This window comes from Ambystoma mexicanum, chromosome 6q (assembly GCF_040938575.1).
Source record: "Ambystoma mexicanum isolate Mex_15411 chromosome 6q, UKY_AmexF1_1, whole genome shotgun sequence".
Classification (NCBI taxonomy): Eukaryota; Metazoa; Chordata; class Amphibia; order Caudata; family Ambystomatidae; genus Ambystoma; species Ambystoma mexicanum.
The window spans coordinates 1,179,381,105-1,179,398,578 of NC_090937.1; the positions used below are offsets into that span (position 1 = coordinate 1,179,381,105).

At 44.3% G+C, this 17,474-nt stretch overlaps 1 protein-coding gene across 1 annotated transcript in view; it reads right to left on the reverse strand.

Annotated features, from left to right (window-relative positions):
• Window positions 1–2,537: 2,537 nt before the first annotated feature.
• Window positions 2,538–17,474, reverse strand: part of FAM114A1 (family with sequence similarity 114 member A1) — a 399,688-nt gene continuing 384,751 nt past the window's right edge. Inside the window, exons 13-14 of the mRNA XM_069631803.1 lie at window positions 17,336–17,389; window positions 2,538–3,203 (exon numbers count right to left, since the gene is read on the reverse strand). Coding sequence (XP_069487904.1) covers window positions 3,102–3,203; window positions 17,336–17,389 — 156 coding nt within the window. The 3' untranslated portion in view covers window positions 2,538–3,101. The remainder of the gene's footprint in view (window positions 3,204–17,335; window positions 17,390–17,474) is intronic.

A 17,474-nucleotide genomic window follows, 5' to 3' on the forward strand; every position in this document is an offset into this window, starting at 1 on the left:
ATTACTTCTTAAGGTTATCATCTGCTGTAGATATATGCCAGAATCATGGAAACTGTCAATAATAGTACCTACTTTCAAGAGGGGCGATCAGTCTGATCCAACCTACTATAGACCGATTGCTTACTTGATACAGATAGCAAAATCTTTGCCGCTTTAGTGCTGGGGAGTCTTCAAGCATGAACGACTCAAAAAGGTATACTACCAAAGCTTCAAATAGGCTTCAGAAAGGGTATGTCTACACATTTGAATGGTTTAATAGTGTCAACCATGCGAGAGAGCGCATGGTCTAAAAATAATATTTCCCTATATGTGGCACTAGTAGACTTTTCAAAAGCCTTCGATACAGTGAGCCATGGTTACCTGTGGCAGAAGCTAAAATGTTGGGGCATACCATCTCCCCTATTACTATAATAGAATATATGCATGGGAATATGCAGGCCTTGATTAAACTAGACAAAGTGGGTAGTTTGTCTAGTTCTGTGAATACTGCAAGAGGATTGAGGTAGGGGTGCATTTTGGCCCCCTGCCTTTTTAATCTGTACCTGGCTGATCTGGGAGAGATATTACAAGTAGTTGCATTTGTAAGTCCTAAAGTTGGAGGTTGGAGGGCAGGGGATCTGCTGGATGGCCTATGCAGACAAAATTGTACTGCTGAATGATACACCAATAGGCCTCCAGAGGCTCCTAACTGGCCTCAGTAACTATGCTTAGATTAATGATTTTGAGATTAAAAAAAAACATTATTCGGTTAGTTAAAAATGCAAATAAAAGTGTGAGCTTCAAATGGTTTGTAGATCAGAAAGAAATGGCTTTGGTTAAAGAAGTAACCTATTTGGGTAGTATTACAGCACAATCGAATGTAGGAGCTACTTAAGCAAGATTAGAGGGACACATTGAACAAGTGGTATTTCAAATTAGAAGAATTTAACTGAAGTATTGCACACTTTCAATCAAACCATTAGTTCATTTCTATAGGGGAAAGATTATTCTGTCCATTTTATATAGTATGGAAATCAAGCCTCAGGCGTATGAATTGGCATGGGAACGATTAGAGGGTAGAGCCTCGAAAAAGGCTTGTTGTCACTAAAGGCTTGGTTTCAAAGGCAGTTAGTTTCATTATATGGAAGGATAATACTGCCTCTGAATCCGTCTATGAATAAAGAGTTAAATAATGCAATGACTATGGAGTCAGTACCATTTTTAGTTAAACTAAAAACAGTGTCTGAATTAATTCTGGATCAATGTGGTAGAACTAAATCTGATCTATTATAAAAGCCTGTTTGGGTAAAAAGAATATGTATAATGAGAACAGACTGGAATGAAACTATTGATAGGACTCAAAAGTTATAGCCTGCATTCTACCTTTCCTAAATTGGATACATCATTGGGAATACGTCTGGGGTACCTTGAATAATTTCATAATACTTCCTTACAAGAGCAATCTCTGAGAGGTCATCTAAATCTACTTCCCACAAAAGAGATTCTGCAAGCATGCCAAAATGTAGATGGACATTATGGTTGACTATTAGGGCCAGCATAACCTTCGTCAGAAATATTTGGCTCTATTCATTTATAAGACTGAACAAAGTCCTTTTACCTGAAACAGCAATCGTGTGTTCCCAACCTGAGTTCTTACGTATCAACTTGGGAAAAACAACCTGATGAAACCTTTCCTTACAAACAATACTCTTTAAGGTAGGGTTCATCACCATGTTCCTTCATTTTCATTTGGTGAAACGTACACGAGATACATTGAGTATACATTTGCAGGTGTTTGAAGTCTTATCTTCCAAAGCACTTTAAAGGTCATGGTTCAAATAGTAGGAGAAACTCTGATTGCGGCTGACCATCGAATATACCACGTTTCATGCAGCTAGTTCCATGGGAAAAGATGCAGTGAATGCTTTTGCTTGTTCCTTCGATCCCCAAAACTATTGTGGTGCAGTGATACAAAGAGGCCCTGTATTTCTTTTCAGGTGTAGTGTCAGCTGAACAATGCCATGCTTCAAGTCATCCATGTTTTTGTGTTACTTTGTTAAATTGCTGCAGAGTGGCAAAGTCCATCCAGCCATCGCCTCCTTTGTTTTGCTGTAGTCACACCGCGTGGGACGTGGGTCTGTGCTTGCTGGGCCTAGCGACCAACAATGAATAATTCTAAACCTTCCAGACATCACCACCTTTGTTTTACTGCAGAGCGGCAAAGAGTAATTTTAAAATGGTTCTTCATAGCTGTAAATATGAGGTTTTTTTTTGGGAGTAATTTACATATTTACATGTAGTCTAATGCCTTCAGGGTGCCACTTAAACAAAACACGATACCACTCCTTTAATGGTAAATACTACATACAAGGGTAGTGTGCTTCGTGAAATATTTTCTTGTAAATGCTGCATGACCACACTGGTTTAGGTAGGCAGACCCACTCAACTGGACTATTGAGTGGTTGTACCTTTCTGACTGAACTACTCATCTAGTCTACACAGCGATGTTAGAACTGGGTGCACGAATCTATGCAAGAATACATGATCAGAGTCTCAACAAAGATACCAAAACATTAGATCATATATTTACCCAATGATCAACTCGGAGCATGCATCAGTCATACAATTTGCGAAAATGACCCCTCTATACAATTTTATGTGTTTCACTTAAATAAAGAACAGCATTCAAAACAATAATTATACGACAGGATTTCATAATTCACTAGAATGTCTGCAGTAGAGAGAAAGTATAAAGACCAATTGTCCATAAAGTGCTAAGCTGCAAAGATTGACAATGTATGCTAGGTAGTCTTTGGTTGCCATGCACTGTTCTGATCTTGTAGTGTATGTAAACTGCTGCACGACTGGAGCTGACTCTTATTCCAGGCATCATTGCCTACCCAATGCAAAAGAAAATACACTAGGATTTGCAAACAAAACGAACAGCTACTTACAATGAATGCAATGACACTAAATTTTTTCCAATTGAATATGTGCAAAACCTATAACTTGATCATCCTGAATGTTTACAGACAGCCTTTTTTGCATCTCCTTAAGCTACTTGGGCATAAATAGATTCCGAATCATAGTGTCTTTTTGAGAGAACATTCCTCGGCGAGGCATCACTGTTGCGTTTTGGAACCTCTGGTCTGTATATGTGAAATCTGCATTACAGGCAGCAGCAGCTGGAAAGCATCTTGAATGTAGGTGGTGCTGTTTGAACCCTATGAAAGCAGGACAATGTGGTTAAAAATCATGCTTAAAGAAGTTATAACTATAAACCGCATACATACGTTTCGCGATAGGAACACAGACTTGAATCACAAAGACTTGCCATGGAGCAAATTGGGGATGCCAGGGAACATCTCAGAATTGCACCTGTTCCCTTATACTAGAATCTCAAAGTCACAAACCTGGGCAAATCTCAAAATGCCTGTAGAAGCTCAGCGATGTACTGGAGCACATCACGTTTTTCCAGATTCGCTCCAACTGTGAGACACTTGTGTTTTTTTGTGCACACACTACAAAACTGGAGAACACAAATAAAGATGTGCATATGTCAGCTGTTGGGGGTGTGACTGTGGAGCGGCCCCAGCTAAAGAACTAACCAGTGAAGGATTTATCTGTGGGGACCCTACACCCCACTCAGGACTAAACCCGGAGTCATTAATGTAATCCACTGAAGCTGGGGATGGACTTTAAGGGTGGTCTTTTAGACACTGGCAGAGCAGGCAAGAATTGCTATGGTGTACAGTTTTGTTCTACGGTCTCCCTTCCAACGCAGCATAACTTGCCTAACTTGCTTCCCTTTCCAGCAGCCATCCAGGTTATTGTTTCTGTGAGAAGAGGCAGAGAGAAAATCATTTCTCAGCATAGTAGTATTGCTAGTGCAGGGATGGGATAGCCACAGGAGCTCAAGGGGTAATTGCAAATACATACAATCCTCCCACACGTGGGCAGGAAAGGCGGCATTCACATGTATGATGACAATGGATCACAAAGAAAATTCCTTCGGTTCACAAAGAAGAGAGCAGACTTAATAAAGCTTTAATTAGGGCCCAGGAGGCCTGTATTTCCAAAGTAATCCCAACAATTGACAATGGAAAATGCCAATTGTTCAGGATTTTAAAAAGCATCCTTAATCCAATCCATGGTGAATGTTAAAGAAGCTCATTTACACTTCTGTGACTAGGTTTAATTATTTTAACTCCAACAATGACAAAGCAATTCATAGCACCCAGCAATCTGGTGCATTGACAATGTACACCCGCCAAAACCAAAAGTGGGATTATTTTGTTTTCAAATGGTAAATAAAATCATACCTCTGGCACCAATATTATACACAAGAACATGTTTTACAAAACAACTACAGATTACATCCAGATGAATAAAGTGTTTATAAGGGTATTAAGGTAATAGTCGAGAAGTCTTTGTTTTAATTAATAAAGAAGAGAAGGAAAGGGGAGCGAAGACAGACTATTTAGGACATTATGTTCGGTAATACTCTTCGTTACCAGCTATTTTATAAATATGCGTTAAGATTGCTAATAACAGCGTCTAGAAACACAAACAAAAATACTATGGGGGTCATTCCGACCCTGGCGGTAGGGGGTTAACGGCACCGGTAAAGTTTGTAAGTTTTGTAAAGAAAAAGATAACGTGGAATCATTGTGCCACTGGTTGACGACATGTGATGGGCTCAGAGAAGAGCGTATTGGGTACTTTAGTAAGTTTGTGCCCAACACGGAGCGAGTTGATCTGGAACTCCTTTGGTGCGATATGTTATATGGGGAGAGGGCATCCCTACAGATTGAGGTCGTAAGGTTCTTGAAAGTGTGTTGTGAGGTGAGAACATCACAAAATCTGCTGTAACCACAACAAGAATATAGTCCCGCATTAGCTCTCTGGGAACCCAGGTCTTGGGGAAAAATTCGATCCAACGAGCTTAATTGAGTTATAGAGAAATATCATTACTCATAGGAATTTAAGTATCTTTTTATATTTTCTAAAATGATTCGATTATCATGATGAATTACATCATTTTAGGTTTTTTTTTATATTGTTCTTAAGTAATCATGTTGGAAATCATTTGTTAGTACTGTCTTTTGTATGTTGTAACTAAAAATGTAATGAAATGTTTATATTACGTTCATGTTTGTATTGTTATGGTTGGAATCTAAAGATTATTTTTTGTAAAAGTTACTTTGTAACTATAAATAAAAAAAAATGGTACAATTATGGTACAGGGTCCTCAACCCAACCTTCTACTCTTCGATAGGCTCCTCTCCCACCTTATCAACCTCCCTCCTCGTTCTGCACCAGCTGCTTGGGCATCCGTGGCTCCCTTGCCAGCTGTGCCCACCTTGGCTCCCTTTCCACCTCCTAACCACCCTTCTACCCTTGCCACGGCCTCCTTGTCACCACACCCCACATTGACAATCCAGTCAGCCTTCTCCTCCACTTTGGTGAACCTGCCACCCACTAACACCGCAACAGAAAACAAAAAGGTGTCCTGACAGGTTCACTAAACACAGGCACTCTCATCACTTATGGGGGGACCACTGTCCCCTGCAAGTCTTTCACTGATGGCAATCTGCTCAAAATTGCCACGCTAAACACTCGCTCAACTGTCAAACACTCCTCTGACATCTGCAACCTCCTTTTGCTCCTGGATCTTGATGTTTTTGCCCTCACTGAAACCTGGTTCAAGGATAGCTCTGTTACGAGTTTTGACACACTACTCCCAGAAGGCTACAAGATACTCGCCACCTGGTCAGCCCTCCCTCTCCCTTTTGGAATGGGCTGACCTGGCCTCCTCTCTCCTTTTCTTCTCTTCCAACTCCTCCTACTGGGTGATCTCAACATTCATCTCGACTCACCTGATTCTTCAGGACCTTTCTGCAACCTTTGTGACACTCTCTCTCAATTTCCATCTTACCCAACGCACTGCGCTGGCCACAACTTGGATGCTCTCATCTCAACTGACATTCCTCTATCTATCCCTCTCACTACTTCTCTCTCCTGGACTGATCACTCTCTCCTCTCTTCTCACTTGAAGCTCTCTTCTCCTCTTGTATTGGTAAGCCTGGCACTGCCTCCCGTCTACAAGGTCATCCGACCCATGAAAAGATCGTCATTAGCTGCCTTTGCCTCCAACTATTCCACTCCTTCCACTACTGCGGCTGACTCCCACCCTCACACAGCCCTCTCTAACTTGAACCTCTCCATTTCCAACACTCTTGATATTCTCACCCCTGTCATGAGGGTACGACTGAAGTCTACCAAAAAGTGCAACTCTTGGTATGACTCCGAACTTGATGCCCCTAAACATAAGTGCAGGGCAGCCGAACGGAAATGTGATTCCTCTGGCGCACCCTCTGACAAACTGTCCTGCCGCCTCCTGCAAAGGCAGCATAGACCAAGAAAAGAGTCTTTATTCAAGCCTGCATCACTGCGGCATACAATAACACGGCCAAACATTTCAAAGTCTGCAAGGAACTAGCCAACCCTACCGCAGCCGCCTCCACCATTGCACCCACCCAGGCCCTTTGCTCAGCCCTGGCTGCACACTTCACCTCAAAAACACAGGATATCCTATCCTCCCTCTCTTCCTCACCACCTCATGCACAAACATCTCTTGTACCACCATTGTTCACCTCCACTCCTCCACTTCTTCTCTCTCCCCTGTCACACCCGAGGAGGTCATTAGATAAGTCCGATCTATGAACGCCTCCTCCAAACAGGTGGACCCCTGTCCCTCAAAACCCATCAAGGACAACATTGACTCTCTTGCCCCAACCTTGGCCGACCTCTGCAACCTCTCCTTCGCCAGTGGAGTTTTCCCCACTGCTCCTAAGCACTCCCTTGTGCACCCTTTCCTCAATAAAACCTTCTGCTGACCCTTCCATTCCAGCAAACTGTCACCCGATCTCTATCACTCCTTTCCTGGGCAAACTCCAGGAGAAGTTGGCTATTTCCTAGTTTACCCTCCACACTGAATCTGTTGGCTGCTTCCATGACCACCAATCTGGCTTTAGAGTATCCAGAGGCACAGAAACTGCTCTTCTGGACACCTGTGAAGATCTGCTCCAAAATCTTGATTCGAACTCTCCCTCTGTCCTCATTCTACTCGACCTCTACTCTGCCTTCGAAACGGTGAACCACAACACACTGATCGCATGTCTCCGTGATACCCTGGCATCACCAATCAGGGCCTGGCGTGGCTAACCTACTTTCTCTCCGACCACCCATCCCAGGTGGATCTGGGCTCTTTCCTCTCCCTTGTCACTCTCTCTACTTGCAGTGTCCCCCAGGGACCTAACCTATCCCCCTGGCTTTTCAATGGCTATATGGACCCCCTGGTCGTATGATAATCACCTTCACCTCCAACTTTCAGTGTTACGTGGATGACACGCAGCTCTTCTTTAGGCCACCCTTGGCCTCAGCCTCTTCCTCACTCATGCCTGACTGTCTGACCGCAATTCAGTCATGGTGTGCTGCAAATTTCCTCTGCCTCAATGCCAGTAAGACAGATTGTCCTCATCGGGACCGCTTGCTTCCGCCTTCCCTCTTTCTCTCTGGCCGGCCTCCCTTGGCCCTGCGCCCTCAGCATCCAACAAGACAAAAATCCTGGGGGTCATCTTCGACTCCACTCTCTCCTTGTCGTCTCACATCACAGACATCTCTTAAAAGTCCCGCTACCAACTGCACCTTCTCAGAGGTATTCTACTTTTTCTCACCTTTCCCCAGAGGCTCACAGTCTCTAGAGCCCTGGTCCTCTTTAGGCTGGGCTACTGCAACAGCCTCTTTCTCAACCTGCCCTCTTCTACCGTCAGTCCTCTTCAACTCAACCAGAACAGAATTGCAATAGTTATCCTTGGCCTCAAGCCCAGGGACTGCATCTCTTCAGTGCTAAAATCCCTTCACTAGTCCCCCGTGGCGGCAAGGATTAAGTTCAAGACACTTTGCATTGTCTACAAAGGCTTTCTGGGGCCTGGGTCCACTCTCTCTGTAACGCTTGTAAATACTCGCCTTCCCGAGCCCTCTGCTCGTCTTCCTTCAACTCTCTGCGGGTGAGCCGCTTCTCCAAGTAGAGACTTGCGTGGAGATCTTTATCCTCTGCAGGTGCCTCCCTCTGGAATAGCCTCCCTGCCTCTCTCCATCTTGAGCCGGATCTCCTTAAATTCCGGAAACTTAAGACTTTCCTCTTAGGCTCCTCCTTCTCTCTCCCCCTCCCCTGCTAACCACCTCTTCCTGCGCTCTCTCTCTCTCTCTCTCCTCTACTCTACTCAGTTTCACTGACTGGCTGCCTGGTGTACCTTCTCATCCTCACAGGTCCCAAGCTTTCCTCGCCAGTCTACTGCACTTGCCCCCGGGCCTTGCTCTTGCAGCGCCACTACTGTACTTCGGTTAAGTCCCATAAGAGTGGTAGCTCTCTGCACTTAACCCATGTTCTGAGGGGACTGGGTGCACTTGTTCCCATTGCCCCCCCCCCCACGTACTTCCTTTTCTGTTCACCTGCTTAATCTGAATGTACCATGCCTAGTAAGATAGCTTGTCTTCCCCTCCCATGCATGGTTGCGCTTTGAAACACTTGTGTATAAGCGCATAGTAAATAAACAATCAATGTTGTGTTTTGTTCTATCCATACAAGATGGCTCACAGGGGTCCCTGTCTGGCTGTTTAGATTGGTGCTGAAATCGCTGGCTCTGGGTAATTGCAATGTTGTTACTGGCACTGGGAACAAATATGCTGCGTGCCTGCTCCGGTGTGTACGCTGAGATGGGGATGAGCTATGGCGGGGGGATCCTTGGGCAAGGGGAGGACTGTCTGACAAGGGATACATGAATGGCTGCCATTAGAATATTGACTTGAAATGTGCGAGGCCTGGGCTCCTACCTCTGCAGAAACAGGGTGAAGTCCTACTTGCAACACAAGAAAATATCCATAGCGTTATGCCAGGAGATGGCAATTCTGAACCGCTGGGGAGGCAGAGGATATGGCGCTACACATTGAAAATTTGACAGAGGGGTGATGATCTGGATTGATCGGTCGCTGCCATTTCAATTGCTGGAGGTTGAGAGGGATAGGGAAGGGAGATGCATATTTGTCCGAGGGTACCTTGATCATAGGGAAATTTGTATTGTTAACTCATACTTTCCAAAGCACAGGATCCCGTCACATGTACATGCGCTGTGTAATCTTGTTGCTACAAGGCTCGATGGCTTCACTTTGTGGGGTGGAGACTTTAACTGTGTGAGGGACGCAGAGCTTAATAGATCCTCGCTCCCAAGTGGCGGCCCTTACACCAGCTTCCGTTGCTCTGAATGAGACACTGACTTATCTTGACCTGGTGGACGTCCTGAGGGTATTACACCCGGTAGCTAGAGGTTATTCCTTTTACTAGATACCTCAGAAACTACATACCCACATCAATGACTTCTTTGTTGGGTCGGGGAACCTTATAGAATTTAGCAGAGCAGAATATCTGGGCCGCACAATGTCGGACCATTCCCCCCTGATGTTGGAGTGGGGCTTTGTGGCCCCTAGACCGACTATCCTGACGTGGTGCATTCCTGTGGGGGCCCTAACGGACGCAGCTTTTAAGAAGTCATTATTAGATTCCCTGACCAATTTCTTCTAACACAATGTTGGCAGCGTAGATAGCTGGGGCACCATCTGGGAATCCATGAGGGTTGTAATCAGGGCGAGGTCATAGAAAGCGCAGGCGGCATCCGCCGGGAGCTGCGACAGGTCTTAAGAGTCCACAGAGGAGGAGATTAGAGCATTGGAAGCTCAACACCATGGCCAACTGTTAGTGGAAGGAAACTGGTTGAAGCTCGCTCCAGGTGTCAGGAAGCATGGGGGAGACTGTCCAAATTTGATTATGCCATTCGGATGGCACGTGCCCACGCAGACGGGGATAAACCTGGGAGGCTATTAGCATGGCTCTGCAAGCATGAACACCCTAGGCCCTTGACCATGCTACTCCATGACGAGTGTGGGGCTCCGTGGAGAGCCCAACAGGCGATGAATGACATTTTTACCTCCTACTACACTCAAATGTACAGACATGACCACCAAGTCCCACAGGCAGATTTGACAGAGGCCTTTTCATTGATTCACTTCCCGAGGCTCACGGACAACCAAAGAACCTCCCTAGACCTACCCATTACCGTGGAGGAATTGGTTGAGGCAGTTGCCTCCCTTTCCACTTGTAAGACTCCGGGCACAGATGTCCTCCCCCCAGAGTTTTATAAAGCATATAGCGCCACCCTAGTCTTAATACTCATATAGGTCTTTGGAGAAGCCTACGACACTGGCATAATCCCAGCTGGCATGAGAGAGACCTTGGTGATACCCATCCCTAAACCAGGGAAGCCAATGGATAGATGTGACTGCTACCGGCCCCTAGCTATGTTAAACTATGATGTAAAGATACTTACAACGGTGCTGGTGACACGTCTCCGTAAAGTCATCTCTACCCTGGTACATACGGACCAGACTGGGATTGTGCCGGGTTGCAGCACAGCCCTGAACGCAGACTCCAACATATCATTGACCAAACAAATTAATTTGAAGAACCTCACTTGGTAGCATCCTTGGACGCCATCAAGGCCTTTGATTCAGTCTACTGGGAATGGTTACTGACCTGGCTACATAACTTTGGGTTGGGGGGAGGATTCATCTGATGGGTAAAAATCTTGTATACCTCCCCAACAGCTAGACTGAATTCGGATAGACAGATATCTGGAGTGTGGGATATACAGCGGGGGACCCGCCATGGTTGCTCTCTTTCATCCATGCTATATATTTTAGCCATGGAACCTCTGGCTGCATACCAATGTCAGGAATATCTAGAAGCGGGCGTTACGATTGGTGGGCAAAAACATCTGATATCACTCTATGCGGATTCATGTGCGTTTCGTTCTCATCTTTCAAAATGAACTTACTCTGTATCTTGGGTCGGGAGTGGTTTTGTCCAGTCAGTGGTATCAGCACTGTTCTGTGGGCAGACTGCCCACCACCATTGCTGTGTGGTCACATCACCTCTGAACTCTCCCTTCAGTCGCGTTGTTTTCTTCTGCTCTCATGTGCCATCTCCCAGTGTCTTTGGCTCTGTGTCGGAGCTCGACTGACTTACACGGGCTCTGCGTTCTGCAAGTGCTCTGCCTCCTTCCAATCTGCTACGCACAGGGGGCTTCCCCTGGTACTCTCTGCTTTACGGCTTCTCTTGGCTTCTCACCCTCTCTCGCCATCTCTCACTCTCGCTGGTCATATCATCCCTTTTCAGCATCCTCGGCACAGATCATTGAAGGGACTGATTTAAAGGGATAGTCTTAGTTTTCTGTTGTGGATAGCATTTGTTCACTTCATCTTTATGGAATTGATAATGCTACGTTAGGTTAGACAAATTCATATAGCCCATCACTTCGAGGGCATCAGGGACCGCCTCACAGGAACGGGAGTCCTTGTCCCCATGGGAAGAATCTCTCCCAGTGAGGTCCCACTTGCTTTGACCCCTAAGGAGGGTGTTGCAAAGCGGGCTCCTCTCGCTAACTTCACAGGGAGAGGGGGGTTCTGCCTGGGGGAGATGGGACAAATTCCCTGAATTTGTCACAAAGAGCTATTATAAAGCTTCAAGTATTCAAAGGCAAAGAGGAAGATCCACCCACTCCGAAATTCCGATCCAACAAGAAATCTGGGCACCAATGTAATACTAGAGTTAAAAGTCCATGGTCACAACTGAAATGTTGGACTCTGGCAAGGAAAAGACAACAATAGTTCCCGAGTTAGTTGACCAACAGGAATATGAAATTGGGGAAAGGTGAGAATTACATGCATCTGTGAAAACAAACAGCTGCCAGAATGACAAACTGATATTCAACATCTAGAGCATGGACATTCCCTAGCGAACCAAGGTGACTAGTGATGAAATCACAAGCAGGACGATACAGGGTGGACGTGGGTTGATCCTGGAGACTAAAACCACCTGTAATATCGGCCCTGAATGGTGGTATGTGGGGGATCCCCACTGTCTCTCATTCCATCCTAAGTACTGTCTATATAGGCAGTTGCCCTTTCACGGGAGCCATATAATTGCCCAACAAGCATACATGCAATGTTGAAAATATAGATGTAATGAAGCAGAACCGAGCCACCCACAGGCATGCTGGGTCGGACATCTGTGAGCTGTGTTATGCCCATAGCAAATGCCATTTTCAAGGTGGCAAGGGTTTGCTAACCTCGCCTGTTAAGCTTACCACAGGCCATGCTCATCCATGTTTCGTGGATCCCTCTAGTATCAGGAAGAAGTCAGGAGTTATATAATGAATATACTCCATTGGGATGGCTGGGCTTCCATCAAGGGGGCTGTGGGGGAGTTGTCAGAACAAGGTCTATAGGCAGACTGTTTATAATGGAAGGAAAGGAGGAAGAGAGATCAGCCGAGAGAAGACAAGGAACCTATGAGATAGCAGAGAGAAGGAGGAAAGGGGTGATCATACAGTGGTGAAGAGGCACATGATTATGGCAACTCATTTTGAGAGCCTGCAAGGCAAAGTTGCTCATTGCCACCTGGGTAGGAAACCTGATAATCCTTGGGATCTAGCTGTCCCCCCTCCATAAGAAGAACATAGGGTGCTAGGCGGGGTAGCTGGTAGGTGTACCAACACAAGCTCCAGACACCCCTGGGATGAGCGGAAAAAAGACAGTGAAGGTTAAGAAAGAAATGTGGGGCACTACTATAAATTCTAGAGTCAGTATGCTGACTAGGGGGTGGACTTTAAGTGGGGAGGGAGAGGAAAGGTCTGAGGACTATAGTCCTGAAGAAAGCTTGATTGATTTGTTAAACAACCCTAAACCCATTCAAGGGCCTCATTCAAAACCTAATCCCTTTATTGTTGGTACCAAATAAAAATAAAAGTAAACTTGTGCATGGTTAGAATCATCTATTTATCTCTTGTCTGCGACTCTCCTCATAATCGGGATTGATTTTCTACATGTTGGCGAGCAGTTCCAAAAAACTAGATTCAGGAGTTAACTAAAAAGGAATTACCGAGAAACAGCTGAAGACCCATTCAAAACCCCATTATGAATGCTGGACAGAGGGGTCAAACTTGAAAGCCTTAAAATTCAGAACAAGTTGCTCAAAATTCAAAATCCTCCGAGTTATTAAGCACCATATTTATTTTCCACTCCATTTGATGAGCAAAATAAAAGGTGATCATGATTTACAGAAGATGTTTATTAAAGTGCTTTCTAGAAATTGTGACCAATGTGAGTGGAGGATCTGTGACTAAACCCAGGAAAGTTGAAGGATGTCTGATAGAGGCATTAGACCGCAATGAGGATGAGTGAAGCGGCCATGAGTCCTGGCATGTGGATTCAGCCAGGAGAGTGGATTAATAGATGTGGAGTAGGTGATCCCTAGACAGAGAGGAAACGAACATGGATAAATCCTGATTGAGTGACACAGGGAGTAGACACAGTGCATGCTGGAACATAGACGGCAAGTTCCTAGAATGTCATGAGAACGAGGAAGACAGATTGAAGGAATAGAAAATAAGTCATTGCAGAAGAAAAATGCATGCAAGGTGCAGGCATCAGAGCTCTACTGGCATCTTGCAGTAGAGACACTAAAGTACTTGCGGTAGAGACACTAAAGGACTTCAACAATGAATGCTGGTTGTTGGAATACTTAAAATAACTTGAGTTTGTAAACTGCAGTGACAACTCACCCATAACAGAACAGTGCCAACCCTACAACATTTCTTTTTAAATCCTTTAGTTTAAGTTTACTTTTGAGGTCAAGTGGTTATGTAGTTTGGTTGGTCACAATGACAAAAGAGAATCAGAACACATATTTGTATGAGAAAAAGAACAGATCACCTATTATGGGATGGATTGTGGGCATTAAGAGGTATGTACAATGTCACTGTCTCGCACTGATTTCTCACAAACCTGCAACCCCAATTTAGGGATAAGAGATCGGGGATGCCAATTACAAAACTTATTTTCCTCATGTAAATGGCACACACAATTCTATATAGAAATGTACTTGTAATGATTGTTAGGACAGTTTGTCTAAAGCCCAACTAAGGGCTTAGTAAAACCATTCAACAGAACAAGTACAAGACTCCACTCTTAGAATAAAGCTGTACCACATGAGTAAATGGTAGCGTAGACAGAGCAGCCAGGCTTATCTTAGGAAGGAGAGAGGGCTGTAGGAAAGTACACAGAACCTGTAGTATACCAAGGATTCAAAAGAAGCACTTATAACCGGAAGCATTATAAAAATAAAGGTTTATTATGAATACAAGTAGGCCATGTTAAGTCTTGGGGTAAGTACTGGTCATAGAGTCATAATCACCTTATAAAAATACAACACAATGCTTAAAGGTAAAACAGACCAAAGCATAAAGCTTCTTCAGAATACCAAACTGTAATTCTAGGGAAGTCAGACCTTTTCATACACATTTAGTACAGGCCACACCTTTTCATGGGGGTAAAACCAAGTGACTACTGGATTACTTTACAGTACGTCAAGGGTAGTAAACCCTGCCAGTCATACAGTGTCACCCAGCAAAGAGATCACATAATCAACCAACCCTGTTACTAGGATACCTTTCTGAATAGTGGAACACTGATTGAAGGAACAGTATAAACCTATAACTACATTTATGATAACATACAATTACAGTTGCTTTTCCACTCAGTGGAACAGAGACTAAGATAAGCAAGAACTCTACACTAATTTAGGATTGCACCAGGCAGACCAAGGTCAACTATACCAAAAGAACATGTTTTAAAGAATGGCACACAGCTATTATAGGCAGGTACAACCTAATGTTGTAATACACTATTACAGTTGCTTTTTCGGATCAGTGGAACACAGATGGGGGTAAACCATAACTAATTCTAGGATGGCACACAGCTAACTCAAGGTAAGTAAAATCCATATACTTTTTGTTAAAGGAGTTATCAGCAACTTAAAGGTTAGTATAACCTAAGGCAGACTTATTCTAGATAGGGTAACAGCATGTCAGGGGAAGCAAAACCCAATGGGGTCACTCATACATTTATATCCTAACAGGAATAGTAAAGTGAAGCCATTCATTTTGAGGAAGAGGCACAACCAATTCACAGGTGAGTAAATTAACCTTATACATTCACGGTAAGAACTTTTGTAACCGTCCACTCTCAGAGTGACAGTTACCAACCAACTCTTTCACAAGTACTTTTAAACACTCGTTATACTTTTCAAGACAGAATCCTTTACTTATCTAGTCCTTCCCTATACTATTGAATGAGCTCATTCAGGGGCAGAAGAGGGACCCTGGTGGTCTAGGAGCCAGCTGTAGGCAGGGTGAGATAGGCTTCTGTTGCAGGCAAATGTCAGAGTTCCTGTGGAAGACTGTTCAAACAAGTAGGTATTTCACTTTAGAGTTAGTTGAGGGTACAGTGACTTCCGAGAAGGCACCCTAGGAGGATTCCAACAGTTGGGCTTGCGTGAACTGGATGAGGCCTCCCAATCACAAGAACACCCCAAAGCTTTACAGAAATCACAAAGGCTTAAGGTAAGTAAATACCCCAGCCAGCACAGTACCTTAGCACGGGATAATAGTTTGCAGCAAGAAGACTTCAGGATCTGCAGCCAAAAACACAGTTGCTGAATTTCTTGTCATTAAGACTAAAGACAGGACACTGGAAGGGCTTTTGCAGCAGGGATCAAGGGTAAAGGCTCCAGGCAATAGTTTCTTTGTGGCTGGATGTGGCTCTGTAGTTTTGGTGCCCTTCTCAGGAGCCAGAAGAAGACTGAATATCGCTGATTGGATTCTCGTTGCTTGCAAGGTCCAGCACTCGGCTGAGGGGACTTTTCAGACTCAATTCACGTCTCTGGAGGCCCAACAGGATTCTTCCCAAGTTTCGGCTCAATTCAGAAGATCATGCACCACACAATGGATCGAGGTCCCAATGTACTGGGGTATTGCAGCTCTACAAGGGTGCAGCATGACGTGAGATGGCTCAAAATGCAGGTCTTCTTGAGTCTAGTGGAACACACCAGGCTCTGGGTCAGGGTCTTAGTTTTCTGAGTCCCCAGGTCGCTCGGAAGGAAGGGTAACAACAGGCTCTGGTTACACAGCAGGCTCTCCAGTCGCTGGAAATTGTCTCAGCTGTGTTTTCTTAAGCTTCCTCTTCGAATGCAGATCCAGTGGTCGACTACCTCTTCAGCATCCAGCATAGGCCTTTTATGCAGGAAACCAGCCAATCAAACAGACTTGAAACATTTAAGTTTGGGGAGGTTGGCGGACCTTTCAGGACAGCCAGCCTCCCAGTTTGAAAAGGATTTTGGCAATCAGGCTGGAAGACAACGGGCTGCAGAGTTTTGGACTCCTACCTCACTTCCTACCTTCACAGACACTCTGGAGTCTGGGGGCTTGACTGAGGTCTCCCGACGAAGATAAAATTGACACAAAGGATTTTTCCTCCCTGGAGGTCAGGAGAAGGAAAAAGGGATGCTTAAATGGCAAAAAAAAGAAGACGGGGGCTATTTTGGTAAAATTAGCACCATCCGTCCCTTACTGGGGCTGTGGAAATAGCATGCAGTAAAGGTGCACCGAATTTGTAAAAAGGTTCACTGCCACCAACCATTAAACCTAAGCTTGTCCCTGTAACAGAAATGTTACAGTTAAAATGAGAAAGGGGATACATTGTATCTCCCCAGCACTCCACATAAGGTGGGGTGTGCTGGTCTCACCTAAATAAAGTTTAGGGAGGATACAATATCCTTTCTATCCTTGGGAACTGTAGTTCTCAGGAGGTTAGCCAGAGAAAGTAAAAGGGGAGCCCCAAGGGCAGCCCTGTAACAATAAAAAAAGGTATATACCAAATGTTGTCAAACGGAGTAAAATTAAACGGACACTGTGGAGAGTCTTAAAAATGAGACCAATAAAAAGAGAAAAAAATGATCCGAGTGTAGAAAAAGGTTCCCACTCACTGAGGTTTAGGGAAATATAATACACCAGTAAAGCAAAAAGTTCTGGGGTTCTCATAAGTGAGGTAGATTTAACGCTAAGGTTAACATCTTACCTAACGATGCATGACATAAGTCAAAGTACTGATTAACATTTGTTTCAATGCCATTATACACACTGAACTCAATTCTAGCTGATATGCAAAGAACTTTGAAACCTGATTTTTTTTTTTTTTTATGGCATGCTGTTATTTGTTTTTAGCACAGTAGACACAAGGGATCAGGTTTGATAGCAAATAAGTCTTTAGTTGCTTTTAAATGTACATGCAAAAAAGTTAAAACAAAGTAAGAAGTAAACTAATTGATAACATGGGATCTTACCTCTTCTAAAACACTGTTCACCATTGGACTAAGGACCTCTGCTTTCTTTTTGCTCTGTTAGAATAAAACGATGGGTGGTCAGGCTCACGAGGAAAAAATGACATTTTTTAACAACCCCCTTTTCTAACTAAAAATAGGG